At 40.7% G+C, this 19,887-nt stretch overlaps 3 protein-coding genes across 3 annotated transcripts in view; 2 read left to right on the top strand and 1 right to left on the bottom strand.

Annotated features, from left to right (window-relative positions):
• Positions 1 to 221: 221 nt before the first annotated feature.
• crnkl1 (crooked neck pre-mRNA splicing factor 1) lies at positions 222 to 5,075 on the top strand. The gene is made up of 14 exons (XM_030771335.1): positions 222 to 375; positions 639 to 791; positions 913 to 1,004; positions 1,109 to 1,267; positions 1,464 to 1,630; positions 1,909 to 2,087; positions 2,201 to 2,371; positions 2,478 to 2,669; positions 3,119 to 3,178; positions 3,384 to 3,464; positions 3,593 to 3,832; positions 3,950 to 4,051; positions 4,226 to 4,474; positions 4,588 to 5,075. Exons 1-14 carry the CDS (start codon positions 328 to 330, stop codon positions 5,026 to 5,028), a joined length of 2,334 nt encoding a protein of 777 aa, XP_030627195.1. The 5' UTR covers positions 222 to 327; the 3' UTR covers positions 5,029 to 5,075.
• Positions 5,076 to 5,308: 233 nt separating this feature from the next.
• On the bottom strand, positions 5,309 to 7,159 carry naa20 (N-alpha-acetyltransferase 20, NatB catalytic subunit). The gene is made up of 6 exons (XM_030771839.1): positions 7,080 to 7,159; positions 6,641 to 6,665; positions 6,234 to 6,324; positions 5,922 to 6,057; positions 5,687 to 5,832; positions 5,309 to 5,568 (listed from the first exon to the last, which is right to left on the bottom strand). The coding sequence occupies exons 1-6, from the start codon at positions 7,130 to 7,132 to the stop codon at positions 5,483 to 5,485; spliced, it is 537 nt and encodes a 178-aa protein (XP_030627699.1). The 5' UTR covers positions 7,133 to 7,159; the 3' UTR covers positions 5,309 to 5,482.
• Positions 7,160 to 7,914: 755 nt separating this feature from the next.
• cd109 (CD109 molecule) overlaps positions 7,915 to 19,887 on the top strand; it is a 33,226-nt gene continuing 21,253 nt past the window's right edge. Inside the window, exons 1-27 of the mRNA XM_030770874.1 lie at positions 7,915 to 7,985; positions 8,233 to 8,399; positions 8,605 to 8,633; positions 9,244 to 9,480; positions 9,829 to 9,954; positions 10,307 to 10,346; positions 10,662 to 10,743; positions 10,908 to 11,001; positions 11,159 to 11,309; positions 11,452 to 11,561; positions 11,758 to 12,063; positions 12,166 to 12,264; positions 12,370 to 12,432; positions 13,291 to 13,467; positions 13,574 to 13,726; positions 14,201 to 14,290; positions 14,416 to 14,485; positions 14,593 to 14,695; positions 14,862 to 14,976; positions 15,061 to 15,174; positions 15,720 to 15,938; positions 16,374 to 16,515; positions 17,153 to 17,329; positions 17,456 to 17,537; positions 17,656 to 17,884; positions 17,998 to 18,169; positions 18,512 to 18,702. Of these exons, the coding sequence (XP_030626734.1) occupies positions 7,915 to 7,985; positions 8,233 to 8,399; positions 8,605 to 8,633; positions 9,244 to 9,480; positions 9,829 to 9,954; positions 10,307 to 10,346; positions 10,662 to 10,743; positions 10,908 to 11,001; positions 11,159 to 11,309; positions 11,452 to 11,561; positions 11,758 to 12,063; positions 12,166 to 12,264; positions 12,370 to 12,432; positions 13,291 to 13,467; positions 13,574 to 13,726; positions 14,201 to 14,290; positions 14,416 to 14,485; positions 14,593 to 14,695; positions 14,862 to 14,976; positions 15,061 to 15,174; positions 15,720 to 15,938; positions 16,374 to 16,515; positions 17,153 to 17,329; positions 17,456 to 17,537; positions 17,656 to 17,884; positions 17,998 to 18,169; positions 18,512 to 18,702 (3,609 nt within the window). The remainder of the gene's footprint in view (positions 7,986 to 8,232; positions 8,400 to 8,604; positions 8,634 to 9,243; positions 9,481 to 9,828; positions 9,955 to 10,306; positions 10,347 to 10,661; positions 10,744 to 10,907; positions 11,002 to 11,158; positions 11,310 to 11,451; positions 11,562 to 11,757; positions 12,064 to 12,165; positions 12,265 to 12,369; positions 12,433 to 13,290; positions 13,468 to 13,573; positions 13,727 to 14,200; positions 14,291 to 14,415; positions 14,486 to 14,592; positions 14,696 to 14,861; positions 14,977 to 15,060; positions 15,175 to 15,719; positions 15,939 to 16,373; positions 16,516 to 17,152; positions 17,330 to 17,455; positions 17,538 to 17,655; positions 17,885 to 17,997; positions 18,170 to 18,511; positions 18,703 to 19,887) is intronic.

The raw sequence follows: 19,887 nt of genomic DNA, 5'->3' as shown, positions 1-19,887 counted from the left end.
AAAATACCCTTTCATATTGCACTGTGAGAGACAAAACGATTAAGTATACCCTGCGAATGTAAAATTCAACAACCGCTTTCTCAAATAAAAGCAGCTATAGCAAGGGTGCACAGCACACTAACAGAAACATGAGCGTCTGTATCCATGACAACACAGGGTAGTGACGAAATTGTGGTGAAAGGTCGCAGTTCACAGGTTACGCTCGACGCTCGTCGGGGAAGTGTCATGGTGGAAAGTGTGGGCATTTGAAAAATCGTTTTTAAGTGCCTGATTTCGGCATTTCAGTTCATTGAGTTTCTCTTGATTTAACCCGAACAACCTGTAAATATGGCGTCGACAGCTGCAGGAAAGCAAAGAATACCGAAAGTGGCAAAGGTAAAACAAAGTTTAGTTATGCAAACCATACGTTAGCTCTGCTAAAGCTAGGCCTTACTGGCGGCTAAATTAGTTAGCGACTAGCAGCTTGTTTGTTATGATGTGAGCTTTTGTGGCATTTCAGCATTGTTTGCAAATGTACTGTGCAGTGGAACGGAGAGTTAAACTTAATAACAGGATGAAAGGCTCTATTTTGTCTGTTTATTTGACGTGGTTCGACCGTGTGACTACACCGACATGTCTTTGTATTTTATGTGACATAGGTAAAAAACAAAGCCCCGGCAGAAGTACAAATTACTGCCGAGCAGTTGCTCAGAGAGGCAAAGGAGAGAGAGCTCGAACTTCTGCCACCGCCGCCGAAGCAGAAGATCACCGATGAGGAAGAGTTGAACGATTACAAATTGAGGAAACGTAAGGTATGTCCACTATATAAAGAGTTTTTACACGCACAGTTTATCAGAGTATTCAAAAACAAAATTGTGTACATGTGCATTTGCTTCAAGGTAAATTGTTATACTGTTGCTCTCTCTCTCAAAGGGATTCGAAGACAATATTAGAAAGAACAGAACTGTCATAAGCAATTGGATAAAGTACGCACAATGGGAAGAAAGTCTAAAGGAAGTCCAGAGGTATGACTCTGATCTGATGCTCTGAATTTCTGAAGTTGAACTAACAGTGTATTATTGCTTCTGCTATAATTACTATTTTTTTTTCCCTTGATATTGTCATAAAGAGCGCGTTCCATTTACGAGCGTGCCCTCGACGTAGATCACCGGAATATTACGCTCTGGCTGAAATATGCAGAGATGGAAATGAAAAACCGGCAGGTGAACCATGCTCGCAATATCTGGGACAGAGCCATCACCATACTGCCCCGAGTCAACCAGTTCTGGTAATAGCCTTTAAACATTCAATTTATTTTTTCTTGTTCTTATTCAGTTTATTTCTTTATCTTCAGATACAAGCGGTGTCTCCTGTGTGGTGTTTGTCTAACTCAAAACATAAGTCAGAACATTATTCCAAAGAACAGAAAAGTGATGATTTGCCATGATTCTGAGGCTCCATGCTTTGTGTTTAACCGTGGTCAGGTACAAGTACACCTACATGGAGGAGATGCTGGGGAATGTAGCAGGCTGCAGGCAAGTGTTTGAACGCTGGATGGAATGGGAACCTGAGGAACAAGCTTGGCACTCTTACATCAACTTTGAGCTGCGTTACAAGGAGGTGGACAAGGCTCGTACCATCTACGAGAGATATATCCTTTACTAAAGCCTCAAGATGTTGTCCAATATGTCTTTTACCGTGTATGCACTCTTCATACTTTTTTCAATCAACGTGGACCTAATGCTAGTCAGCGTAACATTTTTCGTAGTTGGACCATGTATTTGATTAATGTTGATTAGTGCTTTCGATCATTTATTTATTTATTTATTTTTTGCTAATGGCTGTTTCAGCCCATTGAATGCATCATGTGAGTATATTTTAAACGCTCCACCTTTACTCGACTGATTAAATGCCTTAACTTCAATGCACTTGTGATCGTTCATCCTGAAGTGAAGAACTGGATCAAATATGCGCGCTTTGAAGAGAAGTTTGGTTACATCACTCATGCCAGGAAGGTGTTTGAGAGAGGTGTGGAGTTTTTCGGCGAGGAGCAGATAAGCGAAGACCTCTACGTGGCCTTTGCTAAATTTGAGGAAAAGCAGAAAGAGGTTAAATTTTGTACAGATACGTCTTTCGTTATTTTCTTGTGCTAAGAACATTCACAAGCTGTGCTATCCTCCATTCGTCCTGTTTACTTATTTATTCTTCAAATGGTTTTCAGTTTGAACGGGTCAGAGTCATCTACAAGTACGCCCTGGACAGAATCCCCAAACAGCAGGCCCAAGAGTTGTTCAAGAACTACACGATGTTTGAGAAGAAGTTTGGGGACCGAAGGGGGATCGAGGATGTAATTGTGAGCAAAAGGAGGTTTCAGTACGAGGAGGAAGTCAAGGTAAAATACCGTTTCATTTCAGCTGAAGTGCATTCTGTGCGGCTCTACGTTGCGTGTTTGATTTGTTTGAATGTCGCGCGCATTAACATGGTGGGTATTTCTGTAGGCAAACCCACACAACTACGACGCGTGGTTTGACTATCTGCGGTTGTTGGAAAGTGATGCGGATCCTGATTCAGTCAGGGAGGTGTATGAGAGAGCCATTGCTAACGTTCCCCCCATCCAAGAGAAGAGACACTGGAGACGTTACATTTACCTCTGGATCAACTATGCTTTGTACGAGGAACTGGAAGTCAAGGTCAGATCTCCTTTCCCTGTGTCTTAGAATTAGTCTTGTTCAGTCAGGAGTGAGTGCTACATTCAACTTTTGATCAGAAGCTCAAATCTCGCAATTTAATGCATATCTAACTGTTGTCCGTGGGAGAGTGTGGAGTTGGTGTGTATGATTTGTGGATAGTGACATCTTTGGCATGAGTTATTCTCAGAAGTGCCTGGGATATCATATACAGAACAGAGATGTATACAGTGGTATGTACCGTGGGAGATTTATACAAGAGACGAACAGTGCTAGCTCAGTAGTTTAGTTGCTGAAAGAACTGATATATAGGATGAGAAATGGGGTTTTCTCTCTTGGTTGTTGGTTAATAGGAGATCTGAGATGCTTTGTGAAAATTCTTCTCCAAAAATGTCATTTGAAATTGAAAGCTGATGCTCTATAGTGTTTAATCTTGTGTCTTTCCATGGTAGGACCCAGAGAGAACAAGACAAGTGTACCAGACCAGTTTGGATTTCATCCCTCATAAAAAGGTGTTTTTTTTTAAAATCTACAGTGGTTTATGAAAAGTGATGCTGAGCCCAGAAGAAGTCTATAAAATTAATTTCTACATCCTCATTGTGTTTTTAGTTGTTTTGAAAAGTTTTCTGTTCAGTTGACCCAGGATGGGGCCATTACAACTGAACTGGCTGTCCTCAATATCTGAGGTATTTGACTTGATTTTTTTTTTCCCTTCAGTTCACATTTGCCAAAATCTGGCTGCTGTATGCCCAGTTTGAAATCCGTCAGAAGAACCTCAAAAATGCCAGGCAAGCTCTGGTAAGTGTTTTCCCCTCACCATTAACTACTACCCACATCAGTCTTGTCTAGCAGTTACTTGTAGTTATTACACAACTTAGTATACTTAATCAATGACTGACATAATTCATTGTTCATTCTCTCATCAGGGAACAGCAATAGGTAAATCCCCAAAGAACAAGCTGTTCAAAGGCTACATTGAGCTGGAGCTTCAGCTGCGAGAGTTTGACCGATGCAGGAAGCTCTATGAGAAATACCTGGAGTTCGGACCAGAGAACTGCACAACTTGGATCAAGTTTGCAGAGTTGGAGACCATCCTGGGAGACGTGGAACGAGCACGGGCGATTTTCGAGCTAGCCATTGGACAACCCCGATTGGACATGCCGGAGGTAAAAAACGTTTGTCCCTCCTCTGACATCATCACTTTAAGTATTAGCTGGAACCCATTTTAGGCCTCGTGTCTTTTCACTGCAGAATAGTGACTGTACACTGTTCATATGATTTAGGTGCTGTGGAAATCATACATTGATTTTGAAATCGAACAAGAAGAGTATGACAACACCCGTGGGCTCTACAAGAGACTGTTGCAACGCACTCAGCACGTCAAGGTCTGTAACCAATCACCGTAGATCTGTAACCAATTACCTTATGGAGTTACCTGAATATAATTTCACCTAAGTTTTTTTTTTTTTTTTTTAAATCGCCATCAGTCTGTCTTCTATTAATTAGAAATACCAAGCAATTTGGTCACTGTTACACTTCATCATCTTTGTCTGCTACAGGTCTGGATCAGCTACGCCCAGTTTGAGCTGTCCATCGACAGCAGCGACCGCTTACAGAGGTGTAGGCAGATCTATGAGGAAGCTAATAAGGTTCTGCGCAGCTGTGAGGAGAAGGAGGAGAGGTTGATGCTCTTGGAGTCTTGGAGAGACTTTGAGCAGGAGTTTGGCACAGACAACACCAGGGACAGAATCAGGAAACTGCTGCCCGAGAAGGTGAAGAAGAGGAGGAAGCTGACTGCCGAGGATGGGGTAAGGATTCCAATTCGACGACTACTTATCTCTACATCGTACGTTTCGTTATATCATAGATTCGCTTACAGACGTCGGTCTCACTGAATGCATGTTTTCTCCTCGCCTTCCAGTCGGACGCAGGCTGGGAAGAGTATTATGACTACATCTTCCCCGAAGACGCTGCCAATCAACCCAATCTCAAACTGCTGGCTATGGCCAAGATGTGGAAAAAACAGCAGCAGCAAGATGAGGTGGAGGACGAGGAAGGAGAAGAAAAAGAAGAAGAAGAAGAAGAAGAAGAAGAAGAAGAAGAAGAAGAAGAAGAACACCACCACAACAAAGAAACAGAGGAGCATGCTAGTCCAGCGCCAGCAGAGCAAAGAGAGGACCAGGAAGCGACCTCTGAGAAGGCCCCAGCTGAAAACCCGTACGACGACAGAGATGATGATGATGATGATGAAAGCAGCAGTAGCAGCTCTAGTAGCAGCAGTGAAAGCGAGGATGATGACAACGACAGTGACGCCAGTGAAAAAACAAAGAAAGAGAAACCAGATGATGCAGAAAAAGACTAAACGTGTTGAGTTACACTTAGTTACTGGACTGCTTTGAGACGTCGTTGTTCTGAAGCCAATTCTTTATACATTTTTCGTTTTGTAACAAAATAAAGAAAAGGAGATTTGTCTGGATTTTCTTGTACTGTTTGTGGATAATATGTTGCCCTAAATCTTTACTTTCAAGAAAAAAAAAGCTAAGACCGGGAAAAAAAACAACAACAGGTGCTTATTTTGGTTATACAAGTCAACCTTTAATGAAATAAAAGCCGTTTTTTTTCTGCAGCTGAACACTGAGAACTGAAAAGAAAGCCTATATAAATATTTATAAATTCAGTGGCACTCTGACAATATATGATCTATTAATAGTTTCCAATAATGATATTCACATTGCTGGGAACATGTTTGTAAATCCAATAAGCCCATTATTCCCAATATGGGGTGACAGATGGAATCAGAGAGCCACATCTGAGTGTTATTCTATATCTTCTGGTCTAACAGGATGAGGAAGCGGTATGATGGATTTCTTTTCTGTGTCTCTTGATAAAGCTTTCCTCATATCTGTGGAGAAACAGAACAACAATCAAATTTGTTTAAAAGAAATAAGGCAAAATGTAGACCAAATAGCTACATTTCGTAATCTGTTGTCATGTCAATAAGTAGATTAACCACAGTTTACCATAGGCATCTTCATCTGGTTCTCCGTTACTCGCTGAATAATACTCGATTACCGTTCTGTAAACACTGTAACCCAGTTGCTTATACATATTCACAGCCACTTGGTTTGATACTCGAACAAACAGGTCGACAAAGAATCCGCCTTTCCTGAAAGGAGAACAGTATAGCATGAGCTGATTTAGAACCTTATTTCTTAGGTTGAAGGGGATGTGTACATACTGAAGACGTTTAATGACCTCTCTGAGATCTCCTCCAGCATCTCCATGAGTTTGGCTGCCAGTCCCAAGCGTCTGAACTCTGGGGCTACTGAGAGAGCAGTGACGTGGCCATGCCACTCTTCCCGTGCCACGGATCCCTCTGCCTTTCCCATGACTGTCAAATGAGAAGGAAATCAGAGGAATCACTTCAATTCAAACGAACCCCAATTGTATGAGAGACATGTCATCTTTACAGAACAGATTCATATAATTTTACTTATTTGCTGTAGAGCTGTAGTATGAAAATAAGATGGTGCAAAGATGCTGTTTTTGCTGCTGATAGAAACTCACTGTAACCCATCAGCTCCCCACCGGGAGCCTCAGCAACAATGAAATACTCCGGCCAGTGTGCAAGGTACTGCAGATAAAATGGAATGCCATACTGTACACAGAAAGAGGTTAAGAAAATGGATGATTTTCTCAGAATACTGATGTATCTAACACATTAAAACAGACAATACCTGATTAAATTGACGACTAAAGGCATGTTAGGGGTTAGCAGATATGCCATCACTTTCTGTGAATCACACATAAATGTTGATATACTAAATGATGTAAAATACATTCAAATAGCTAGTGACTATTCTATATCCAACTTGAATTAAACAAGATCGTCTTTTAACCAATACATGTTTAGGGCGCCGCAATGCTCCAATATTCAGACGAAAACTGTTTCGCGATTAGCTTTTGAAGGATACCGTTTCCGTTAAGGGGTCCAAATTGCTGTTGGAGGGGAAAAGGAGGAACAGTATTCAGTAACGCTCCTAGTAGATCAGCTGTTAATAGGTTAGCAAAAGCAACATTAATGTAATATACAGTTAAATTATGTTAGCTGACGTTAGCCGATTATGAACATGCTATACAGATTATGAACAATAAGTATGATAACGTAAACCGACTAATACGAGAACGCCATAAATTTGGATGAACATCGTTATTAGTTAACTCTGCAATCAAATAAACTGCTTTTTTTTGCACGCAAGTTAAACCACACGCTTTATGTTAGCTAGCTTGCTAAGCTAACTAGCTTATCTACTGTCTGGTACACTAACGTCAAACTTTTGCACCGTGTACACTGAAAGGACGCCATATACGTACGTACAGCTACAATAATCAACAGTGCTAAGGAAAACTCACATGTTGTTGAATTTAAAAAGATCATCGCAAGTGAAAGCTCGTAATGTTGTCATTCTGTTGGTGTGTTCAGGACGCTTGACCTATCGTCACCTCTCAACTTCAGCCTTTACATCGGAGGAATCATGGTCCTCTGTGTAGTCAGAGGGCCATCTGCTGTACAAACAGAGTAGCTACTCTGTGCTTAATTCTGTACCATCACTCCTACTTTAATGGGCACATTGTTTATTAAAGGAAATAGTACATACACTACATACAGATCTGTGCCGAACGGGAATTGCTTAGTATTAGTCAATTGAAAATGCAGACGACAAGGATGTTAATCTTGTAGGATGTTAAAATGATGCACTGATTGTAAGTCGCTTTGATTTGGCATCTGCAAAATGCCAGACTGTAAAATGTAAATGAATCTGATTTTCTGATAATGTTCGAAGTTGCAGCCCCATTTAAACATTGTGCTGCTTTCCCTTCTTCTATCCAGTTGATACAGCAATATGTTAAAACAATTACATATAAATGAATACAGTTAAAATACTCTTAATGTGTGATATATACAGTTATAAATTCTACGATGCACTTGTATATGTTGTAGAAGATGTAATTTTTTTTAGTTCAGATTTCACTGTGTGCATTACTGTCAAACTTGTTGCATAAATTTTGTTACAAAAAAAATGTGAGTGCTGTGGAGATTCATTTGATATGGCTGATTGTATGGAAGAATGTTTCCCCCTTGGGGATGTGTAGGTGGAGTAGCAAAAGATCAGGTGTACGGACCCTTTTAAAAAAAAATCTATGGCTCCATTAACTGGGAGAACACATTGCTGCGTTGAACTTGCAAATGGAGTGGCTTCAAGTTTTTGGAGTCTTTGGATTTTTTGCGATTTACAGTGGAGCCCAAACTTTGGAAAGGTAATGGAGCATATCTATTTTATGTCATCTGTGTCTTGTCACTTGTTCACAGAGTGTGCATTTTTTCATCTTTATTTACTTATTTTGATTATTGTAGGCTATGACACATGTCCTGTATTCTGCTGTTTTTTGTGCCTTTCATTTGCCAGCTGAACAGTACAACTCGGTATCATACGTGTGTCTTTGATGCTTTGCGGTTCTTTTATTTTGTGGTCACGTTTGTGTTTTGCTTCTCTTTCTCATTCAGTCCCAGTCACAGTCCCTCATACCTGATATCAGTTTCTAAAGTCTTACGACCTGGTATCCCGACCACATTATCAGTCACCAACCTGAAAGCTTCTGCAGTTCTGGTCATCTCTGAGATTATACATGGCAACACCAGTGTTGTCAGAACAAAGAGTACCATTGAAGGAGGTATAGCACAGTCTGTACTGCAATGAATTATATGGTCATCTTAGATCATACTGAGACTGTCTCATGCATTTAAGTAAATTTGCTATACTATATTGTACAGAAACCTTGCTAACTGAAACAGTAGCCAAATAATGTCTATACATTGTACAATAATAGCCCTGGTGATGTTATTACATTTAAACCTTTATTTGTTTCCTTGTTCAAGGCTCCACGGAAATGCAAGTGCTGTCTGCTGTAAGTGCCCATCTTTGAAATATCAGAAATTCATATTTCATAATCAGAAAAAAAGCTTATCTTTAAACATGATATGAACGAAAAAAAGAAAAAAAAAAAGAAAAAAAATGATAAAGTCTGTGACCAAACTGTGTATTTCATTGATTAATGTGTCTAGTTTTATTGTTGTTATTGTTGTTGTTTTTGTATACGTTTGGCTTCTCACCATTGTGTATGAATACTTTTGACAGTTAATTAGAAGTGTACACCTCTGGGAATTAAAGCTTCACAGTGAACGTGTGAAACTGGCTTTTAGCAATGTCTTGTGTTTATGGGCTGGATCAGATGTCAACCTCATTCTGTCTTGAAAGAGTCTGAATCATGTGAAGCAACTATAGTGAGCGATGGAGAACTTGTAGATCTATGTTTCAAACTTGAGCGAACATCAGTGGAGTTTGACAATGAAAACAACGCAGAGGATATCACAGTCCACCATCAGCTCACAGATGATATTCACCACTTAACCTACATCAGTTTACTATTCCATCCCTTTCATCACGTGGCCTGTGTAAAATTGTAACTCCATGAACAAATATCTTTTTTTTTGTTGTTTTTTTTTCCCTCTGTGTAGGTCCCTGAAAATGATATGAGCTACTGGTATCCATATGAGCTGCTGGTGAAAGGCTACGTGGGAAATCAGATGGTGTTCACCAACACAACATTCCTGCGCTTTAGTCCCAAAAGTGTGTCCATTCTCATTCAGACGGACAAGCCAAACTACAAGCCGGGGCAGGCGGTGAAGATCCGGGCGGTGATAATTCAGCCCGACAGCAAACCTCACGAGGGCCAGATGGACCTGGTCATCAGGGTGTGTGACCTTTGTGTTTTGGGGATGTTGAGTCAGAAGAACTTTTAGCGCTGGAATTTCTCAGCCCAGGGCTACTGTGTTCCCCCATTTCTCTTTACTTCTCTTAACAAAATTCGCATTCTATTGCTCGTCACTTGTGGGAACATCTCGTTCAATATTGGGTGTAAAATAGGCATAGTTCTAGATAACTATCTTGCAAAAAATTTGAATTCTTGCTTAACTCTTAATGTTTAACGCTCTGCTGAAGTACAAAGGCCCTGGGGATGTTAGTGTGGAGTGACATGAGGGCCTCAGCGTAGATGAGAATTTGATCTAATATGCCTTGTTTCCGTTAATGTGGGGAGCAAGGACCCGAGGGGAAACATGATACGGCAGTGGATGTCACTGGACAGTGTTCTGGGTGTTGTATCAAAAGAGTTTCAGCTCTCTGAAAACCCGCCTCTTGGTATGTGGACGATTGTTTCCACAGTAAATGTAAGTGCATGTTCACTAACAACTTTCCAAAAACGTTTACCATGTATTCCAGCTAAAATCTGTATCAGCTATTTCAACGTAATGTTATTATACATATATAAATATAAATATGTAAATATGAGATCATACTGTATATGTTCACTAAACCGGATAGAAAATGTTTTGCTGAAATAAAGCTAGCCTTCATGTGAGATCCATTTTTCACGAATAGCTCTTTGGATGTTTACTTTCAACGTAAGCTGAAACCTTTCTGTTTCACTTCATATAAACCTAACACCGAGGCTGTTTTCAGGATGCATAGTCTGCAATCAATATGTTAACCTTTACATTGTTTTCTGTTTCTGACTTCCAGGAAGTTGTACAGGAAAAACAATTCAATGTCGATTACTACGGTATGACCACATTTTGTATGCGAGATCACTGGCTTGGAAATTTAGAGACATCTTGATTGTAATTCCAGTGGGAAACACTGTTGACGTATTAGTTCTGTAACTAAATCACAACCATCTCACAAGAAGTTCGGCCAAGATTGGATAAAAAAAAAAAAAAAGATGTACAAAGCAGTACAGCAATAGTCCATGAGAAGCAATGTGAATGATCAAAATGACTCTTCAGATGTAATTTGACTGACAAACTGATACTCAGCATTAACTTAGAGTTTTAGGAGTTTTTATCACTCAAAGGAACTGATGTTTATTCTCTTGCAGTGCTGCCAAAGTTTGAAGTTCTTGTTCAGGCACCTTCTATTCTTCACTATGAGGAGACACTGAGAGGCACTGTTACTGCACGGTGAGTCTATTCACAACATCTTTATATTTCATTTTGCTCAGTCAAATCCTACTCTAAGGTAATCAGATTAGTCACATCCCCTTTGAAAAGATCAAATTCTATAAATAATGACAATCTTAAGGTCAGCGCATAAATGTGACCAATATGGTATAACTGTTTCCTAGATATTTCTATGGGAAGTCAGTGTCTGGACATGTCAAACTGACATATGTCCATTGTTTCCATGGCATTGATGTCCATTATGAAGACAGCAAAATGGTAAGCATTGTGTTTTAGCACGTGACAAATGCTAATGAAGTTCTCTCCTGTATATATGTATATATGAATGTGGGTATTGTACATTCTCTGATAGACCTTCACTTGTTTACAGCAGTTCAGTCACTCTATAATCAAATATTGTGCATATTCCTCACAGATTTATGGCTCAACTGATTTCATCTTTGATGTGCCTGAGTTATTTAATGATATATACGAACGATCAGTGGATCAGATGTATCAGTATTATGCAGGATATATGGACAGTGAATATGTAGACATCATAGCATCTGTCACAGAGTCTTTGACAGGTAAGTGGATTTTTTTTTTTTTGGATGTTTGTTAGTTGTTTACTCTTTCATATATAGTATGTTAATCCTAGATAGTCCTAGAATTCAATGTGCCAATCTGTGTTAATCTTTTTATTTATTTATGTATTTATTTTCCCCTAAGGCCTAACATACAACAGCAGCATCAGGGTGTCGGTGGTTAAGTGTAAATATAATCTTGAATTTCGTCAATATCCCTCCGTCATAAAGCCGTCTTTGAACTTTTCAGCTGAGGTAAGAAGAATCAAAAGGGCTTGTGCACGGTCCCACAGTACTGTCTGAGACTGTATCTTCATGTCTGAAGTCTTTCCATTAAAACTCAAAGGATCTGTCAAAGACTCGAATCCAAAATCAAGCTTCTCAACCTGTTTACTGATTTCGCTCTGTAACTCAGACATGTCAGGAAACACTTTGGTTGGTGTTTTTGCAGGTGAGAGTTGCTTCGTACAATGGGCAGCCCCTGACCGCGGCCGACCAGATGAAGAGCGTGTCTCTGTCAGTGAGCCAGCACAGACGCAGCCCGTGGAGTTGGAAGTGGGATGAGGAGGGTGCTTTGCAACCCCGCATGCACAACTCCTCTACGACGGACGCTTCGATGTCCCTCACGAATATGCGTCCCTTTCCTGCCATGAACGATGAGATTCCAGTCCAGGAATTAGTGCTGCCAGTCCCTGCTAACGGAGTCGTTCCTTTCCACATTCAGTTATCAGAAAATGTGGCTACGCTCAGTATTGAAGTAAGCATGTTCGGAGGTCTGGAAAATATGTGTTGGATGATGCTAATGTTATGATTTGGTCACACTGTGTGTGTGTGTGTGTGTGTGTGTGTGTGTGTTTAGGCCCATTTTGAAGATAGTAGTGAGAGGCTTCAACTGTACAGCAGCTACTCATCACCAAGTCAGTCTTATATTCAACTCAACTACACCAGCACTCCCCAGGTACCGCTGCTATGGATGCGCCTGTTTGTCATTACATAGAATTTGACTTGTCAGGCCTTTCAATAACAGTGGAATCTTACAATAATTTGCATCTGACTTTTACAGGTTGGACACCCTTTGCATTTGACTGTAGAGAGCAGTTTCTTACTAACCGAGTTTCACTACTTGGTAAGTGATTGATTTCTGGGGAAAAAGAAGGAACAGTAGAGAACACAACCGTAACGACAACTATTTTTGCTGTGGAGCCAATGACCACAATTGTTGCCAGGATTTCAAAGCAGAACGTAAATAGGTCTTTTCAAATATGAAGAAAGAACAGGTTGTCCGTTTGAGGCAGTGACGTAAAACAGGGAAACCAAGAGACAGAAGAGCGTTGCTAATGGTTTGTCTTTCAAAAGGGGCAAAAAAAATGACATTGCACATACCAGAGCTGGCAGCCCTTTGTTTGGACGGTTCAGCTCCTGCAGAGTTTTGTTCTAGCACTAATCTAACACAAATGAATCTATTATTCACAGTTATTATGTAAAACCCAGTTGGTATTAGATAATACACCAGAGTTCCATAATAATATATTAACACCAAATGATTCCATTATGATGTTATAACGGAAAATATAATAATATAATCCATTATATATTATTATAATGTATATATTATAATATATAATGATATATTCCATATGTATAACATCTATAACATTTGATATTATAACATAATGTCTTATCTAAATTAAATTGAGTAAGAATTGTAATAGAAAAGAGGAAATGCTAGTTCTTCCTGATTTTGGGGTGAAAAAAAGATAATATTGTTAAAACTCTTTCTGCCTGGCCTGGTGTCAAACAGGCAGATGAGAGTACTGTTTTTAAATGCTTTCAAACCGAACCAAAGAAACACTTTGACAGTGACTAACAAGTAAAGAAATAAAATGTCTCTTTCAGGTAGGCTGTTTGGTAGCCCGGTCATTTCTTAAAACTGTCAAATGTAACAAATCTCAAGTTATTAGCTAATTACTCAACGTGTCTGTAGGTGATGTCACGAGGTCAAGTGGTAGCTGCAGGGACTATGAGATCCACTTCCTTCACACTGACTCCAGATCAGTCCTGGGTTCCTAAGTCCTGCGTGCTGGTGTACTGTGTTCGACCTGACGGGGAGATTATCAACGACGCGTTGCACATCCCCTTCACACAAGCCCTGAGAAACCATGTAATTCTTCGTTTGACTAATCCAATCAATCAGTGGTACTGCGTGCATGTTAACAGCTTTTCATCGTGGCATCTGTAAAGGTTTCATAATGATCTGGTGATGGCAGGTGTCTTTAAGCTGGAGCCATGGGACAGCGCAGCCGGCGGATGGCGTGTCTCTGTCTGTGTCTGTGTCTGAACCCGGCTCTCTGGTGGGAATAATGGTGGTGGACAAAGCCACAAAATCGTCGGGGACGGACAACGACATCACAGAGAAAAGGGTGAGAACAAATCTGTTTTTGTGTCTCTTTCCATTTTACCTAAATGAGCTAAATCACTCAGTGCTACAAAATGACACTCACTGGGGGTTTAGTCAAAAACGTGTTTTCTCACCTTGGTGTTCTTAAAATGACCGTGTATGTAGGTCGCGTTTTATGTGCCATCACAAAGACTTCCACCCATTCACCTGTGAGAATAAGGAAATAACTCAGCAGCAGACTTAGCGATTTACACTGGATTTTACATTGTCTCAGTTTCAATAGATTCTGCACAATAACTTGTGCTGGTACACGTATGTAACCCAATACACAACACCCACCCAGGTATCAGTTTGTACTTGGAAACAAGCACTCTGAGGCTATGTTCCTCAGAACCTGGCAGACAGGTTTCTGTATTTCTTTCGTGATGTCTTTTGTTGTTTTTCTCAGACGTTGCAACAATGGGACGTCTGAGGATATGCATTTGCATTTTTGTAGGTGATTGAAGAGCTGGTGGAATACAGTGAATATATGAGCCACCCTGTCCCAGATGGAATGAGGATGGGAGATCCATATTCCATATTCACGGTAGTTGTGACTCATAGAATTGGGTTTATTTGATAGCTTTATGCCAGGCTTTCTCACATGTGTCAGTTTTCCATTTGAGTACATTAGGGGTCTCATTTTATGCTATCTCGTGTTACAAACTTCAGGAATGCAATCTCATGGTGCTGACAGATGCCAGACTGAACATAGAGGAAAATCTGTTGGCCCCTGAATTTCGTAAGTTTTAAAATTGAACTCTTGGATCAAGACACTCAAACGAAAGCTGAGCTTCAGTTCAGACATTGCAGCCCAGTTCTTACTAACCCTCGTCTGTTCCACAGCAGGGGAGGGAGTCGAGATCACACAGTATGAGGGCTATTCAAACCAGGAACCACATGAGCGCAAGAATTTTCCAGAAACATGGCTGTGGCTGAACCTTAATATGGGGTAACAGAGGGGTTCCTGCTCTCATTCTTTCATTTTTACATCCCCTTAATCAAACAAATAACCAATTTACAACATAGCAACAAAATGTTCAAGATAAATTTCAGCTTTTTTATGGACCATATTTCAGTAATTGCCAGCATCTCTCTTACTTTTATATGAATCACAGCAGCTCAAATACTACAGTTCTCCCTCTGATGGTTCCAGACAGCATGACATCCTGGGTAGCTACTGCTTTTGTCATGTCTGAGAACCTGGGTTTAGGCGTGAGTGCTCCAGCAGAGGTGAGAGTTTAGGCTTCCTGCTTCATCCAATTTTCCTTCAGATTACCATGTTCTTGATTACTGACTTTGAGAGTTTTCCTGCAGCTCACCGTGTTCCAAGACTTTTTCCTGTCCTTAAATCTTCCTGCATATATCATCCGAGGAGAACTGCTTCTGCTGGAGATCATTCTATTCAACTACATGGAAGAGGACCTAGAGGTACCCACGGGATAACCTGTCAGATCATTAAGTGCTTTGTGTTGTAGATATGAGGTGCTCCACCCAGAGCAGGATCCTAGACTTTGAATTGACCTTTCTGTAGTCCTGTGAGACGCCTATGCTTGATAAACTACAGGCAATATTGTGGATAACTCTCAAATTAACAATACACAGCAAATATGTCTTCACAGTGATGGTAGAGTTGCAATGTGTATTGGGAACCCACTCCAGGTCTGTATGTAGAAACAAAAAATATTAAATTTCAGGTGACCAATTCATCGCTTTGTTTGTGAAGATATTTATCATATTTAGGCTCCTTTTTATAATGAATATACAGTCGAGCTCTTTTGTAAAAGGAATGCTTTGTAGTTGTAATGGGTATCATAATCTTCACGCAGCATCGATTGTTCTGGGCAACAATTACCTTTCAAGTTGGATTTGTTCAATTTTTTTTTTTTGTAAAGAGATGTTTTCTTTGTGAACAAAGCCCATTTTGTAGGTCATGCGAAACGATTTTGGTAACCGTTCCCTGCCTTTAATCCCAGGTCATGGTGATTGTTGGCGAGAGTGAGATGTTTGAGTTTGTGTCCTCTGAGAGCGAGGCGATATCCATGGCTAGCACACAGAGGGTCTCTGTTTGGAGTCAGAACGGTACCTCCGTGCTCTTCCCCATCAGAGCGACAGAGCTGGGAGAAATGCCCATCTCTGTCAGAGCCATTTCCTCCTATGGCTCGGACGTCGTCCGAGGGTCAATACTGGTCAAGGTGCTTCATAAGACTTCTTTCACAATCTGATTCTGTGCTCTTTTTTATGTCATCATCAGCTTTTCTAATAAAAATGTCATTTTATAATTCATTGCAATAGTTTCACTCACCAGTGTGTACATCCACATGCTGTAGTATTCTGTAACTTTATTCATCATTTTTTGAAACAAAAAAATGGTATCCCCCTCGTTTTTTTTTTTTTTTTTTGGTATTTTCCATGTTCCCCTTTTCAGCATGATACCTCTAGATCTGCACTCGCTCTTTGCACAGATTGTGCAGCTCTGCAGAGCTATTAACGGAGATTTATTGCCCCTTTTTACTCTGTCCTAGCTTGATAATTCAGAACAGTTTCTTTTGAAGAGAATATACTTTCTGAATAACCCAAATTGACCCTTTAGCTGCTGTTTTTACTCTTTTTTGGCTTTTTTTTCACAGCCAGAAGGAATTGAGCAGACTTTCACGAAAACTCTGTTCCTGGAGTTTGCACCGACACAGAGCCTTCTGACCGAAGAGATTCTGTTCACCTTCCCTGCAGATGTGGTTCCCGGCAGCCAGCGAGCTGAAGTAACCGCCATTGGTACGTCGTACGTCAAGTCCGACGTCTGTCTTTGAGGGTTACCACGATGTGAAGCCATACTGTGCAGAGAGACTGTTACGCAACGCAAGGTTCCTACGGTTCAAGGAACCATCGCAGCAAAGTTTGATTGGACTTGTGTTTTGTCTCATAAAAACACACTTAAAAGTGAACACTCATTGTAAACATTGACACATGATGATGAGCAAGTCCCTTAAGCATGTGTATCCATAAATGTTGAAGAGAAAAGCCTAGCAATAATGGTATGCTTGGCTCTGAAACAGACCCAAGCTCTGTTTTTATGGTGAGCAGCTGTGTGATTGTTTTTCCTAGAATGATGCTGTAAAATGTTCAGCCTCTGTCAGGCTAGTTGATTTAGAAGGCTACTTGGCTTACTTGTTGTTGTTATCCACGACGCTAAACATGCACAACCTTTGTTATTGATGACTCTGGTACCTTCAAAAGCAGCATTTAGCTTATTTTGTTGACTGTGACAAAATGATGGTAAACATTCCTCTTTTTTTGGGTTAGGGTGAATATCTGAACGATATTGTTGCTTGTTTGCTGCAGATGAACTTCTCATTCAGCATGTTATGTTTAGTGGTTCCTATTTCCTGTTTGTCTTTTTGTGTTGTTAAAGGCGACATTCTCGGACCATCCATCACCGGGCTGGAGTCTCTCATTCAGATGCCATATGGATGTGGTGAACAGAACATGATCCATTTTGCTCCCAATATTTACATTCTGCGCTACCTCACCAGCACTGGACAAGCTACCGAGGAGATACGGAACAAGGCTGTCACGTACATGATGGAAGGTACAATATCATTAACAAGTCTTATTAAAATATAATATCATACTGTAACAACTCCTAGTTGCTATGTTGCTTCCCCGAGATATAACTGAATCAAATGAATAATTTAATTGCTGTCTCCACGTGCAGGCTATGAGCGTGAGCTGTCCTACCAGAGGTTGGATGGCTCATTTAGTGCATTTGGAGATGATGATTTATCTGGCAGCACTTGGTAAGTCTGGTCTTGTATCTATGTATGACTCATTTGAACTAAAGTGAAACCAGTTTGGAGTAGTTTGGACCTCTGTGTAGATGGTGTCAATTTTTTTTTTTTTTTTTTTTTGATGCAGGTTGTCAGCGTTCGTGCTCAGGTGTTTCCTGCAGGCACGGCAATTCGTCTCCATTGACCCGACAGTTATAGCCAGGACGGCAAGTTGGCTGAGCGCCCAGCAGGAACCTGGCGGGACCTTTCTGGAACCGGGCAGGGTCATCCACTCAGAGCTACAGGGAGGTCTGGACGGGCCGGTCTCTCTCACTGCCTATGTCCTTATGGCCCTGCTTGAAGATGCAACCTACAGGGTCTGTAGCACGTACTTAGATTGCAATCAGTAATGTTTTAGGATTCAAGGGACGTTTTTAACGCAGGCTTTGTTGAATCTGACATGACAGAACGCCGTTTTATTTGTTACTAGAGTATGTATGCGAGCCAGGTGTCAGCCGCACTCAGTTACCTGCAAACCAGGCTTGCCCAAGGCATCTCTAGCAACTACAGCCTGAGCTTAGCAGGCTACGCCCTGTCTCTGGCTGACAGTGCCTCTGCACCCACGGCTGTGAATCAGCTGCTCAGCAGAGCAGAGGAGCAGGGTGAGTGTTCACAGGAACAGAATGACAGATTACTCACTCCCACTCTCTAGAGTGAAAAGAGACCATTTAAGATCATGACTTAATGCGTTTAAAATACGTAATGCGTGAAGCATGCATAGAAAAATCTGTGTTTGTGGGATCTTTGTAGAACTTGTTATAGTGTGCAGAATTCATGGTGAATATATTCACAGATGGGAACTTTATGACCAAGTTTCATCAGTCCTTTTGGGTTGCTTTGGCATTGCTACTTTGTATAGAAACCTGCTACGTGCTGAATGATAAGTGTATTTCGGTCTGAACGCTGCAAGCGTTGCACAATTGCACGGTGCGCTGTCTCCACAGATGGGGTACCGCGATGGAGTTCCTCAAATGTGGGGTTGGCTGATTCCTGGCAGCCTCGTTCAGCTGACGTCGAGATGGCCGCCTATGTCCTTCTTGCTCTGTATAAACAGGGCAGGCCAGCAGATGGCTTCACCCTCATGAAATGGCTTAGCCAGCAGAGAAACCACCTGGGTGGATATGGCTCCACACAAGTGAGAATATCTTCACACATTTTCTCTTCCCCAGCTTTACCAAAAATGAAAGCCCAAGTTAAAAGCATAAGACTTTGAAGGAGGCATTATAAGCTTCTCACGGGAGAAATTTCAACAGATATACCTGAGAATTAGTAATGTTGCCTCTGTGATGATATTTATAATTGTATACATCTCAAAAATGACTCTCTTACAGGCAACAAACATGTCAAATATGCTCATTATGCAACATTACTCATGAACTTGTCTCGACCTTAATGGATGTCAACACCATTATTTTGCCAACTAGTGATGCAATGAAAAGAATGTCACGGTTTCATAAACTGAATATTTGAATTACAGAACCATAAGGTGGAAACCAATAATTAACCTAGAACGCGAACGATCAGTCAGCCTTCAAACACTTACCAATTAATCTTCTACTTGTGTAAAAAAAGAAATACCCAAAAGCATGTTCATTCAACATTGCATGACAGCGTGCAGTTCTGCAAACTCGTTAACACTTTAAAGGTCAAATCAGTGCTAAAGTCAAGTTAGGCATGAAGAAGACTATCATCAATTTATGTAAGTGGTCATGTCTGCCTATATCATATAAAAACCGCCCAAAAACAGCCCAATTATTCATGCTAGAGAGATAAACAGTGGTAAACTTCCATAGAAAAGAATTCCAGATACAGGCATCTTGCTGGGTACTAATGCTGATTCCCACACCCCAGCTCAACTCACGACAACTGCATAATATCATGTTTGGTCAGAGAGTTGAATGGTATGTCCGGTTGTTTTTTTTGGCATTCCAGTGCTTGAGAATCTTCATACATGCTTGGCTGGATACTTTTAACTAGCCTTCAGACAATGAGGGAACACATACTTCATGTGTTCTTCATGAATATAAATGTGATGGCATGAGGTGTTCTTGCTCATCTGAACCTCTTTTATAGGATTAGAATCAGTAAAGAGTGCATATGAAAATGTGCCATTGATTTTAAAATGGCTCCAGACTTTGAGAGAGTAGCTTTGATATTTAAGTACAGCCCTGAACAAAATTTGTAGTCTGCCTTCAGAGAAAGTCTCTCATTGGAATCCCCTGTCTCCTTGGAGCCTGCTTTCTGTCAGTAGCACAGATCTCAGTGAGGAACACTGAATCTTGGAGATATCAGTTTGGGATAAAACTTTTAGCTTAAGCTT

This window comes from Chanos chanos, chromosome 4, assembly GCF_902362185.1.
Source record: "Chanos chanos chromosome 4, fChaCha1.1, whole genome shotgun sequence".
In the NCBI taxonomy this organism is placed as follows: Eukaryota; Metazoa; Chordata; class Actinopteri; order Gonorynchiformes; family Chanidae; genus Chanos; species Chanos chanos.
Note: the sequence above shows the minus strand (reverse complement) of the source record. Positions and strands in the feature narration are given on the sequence as shown.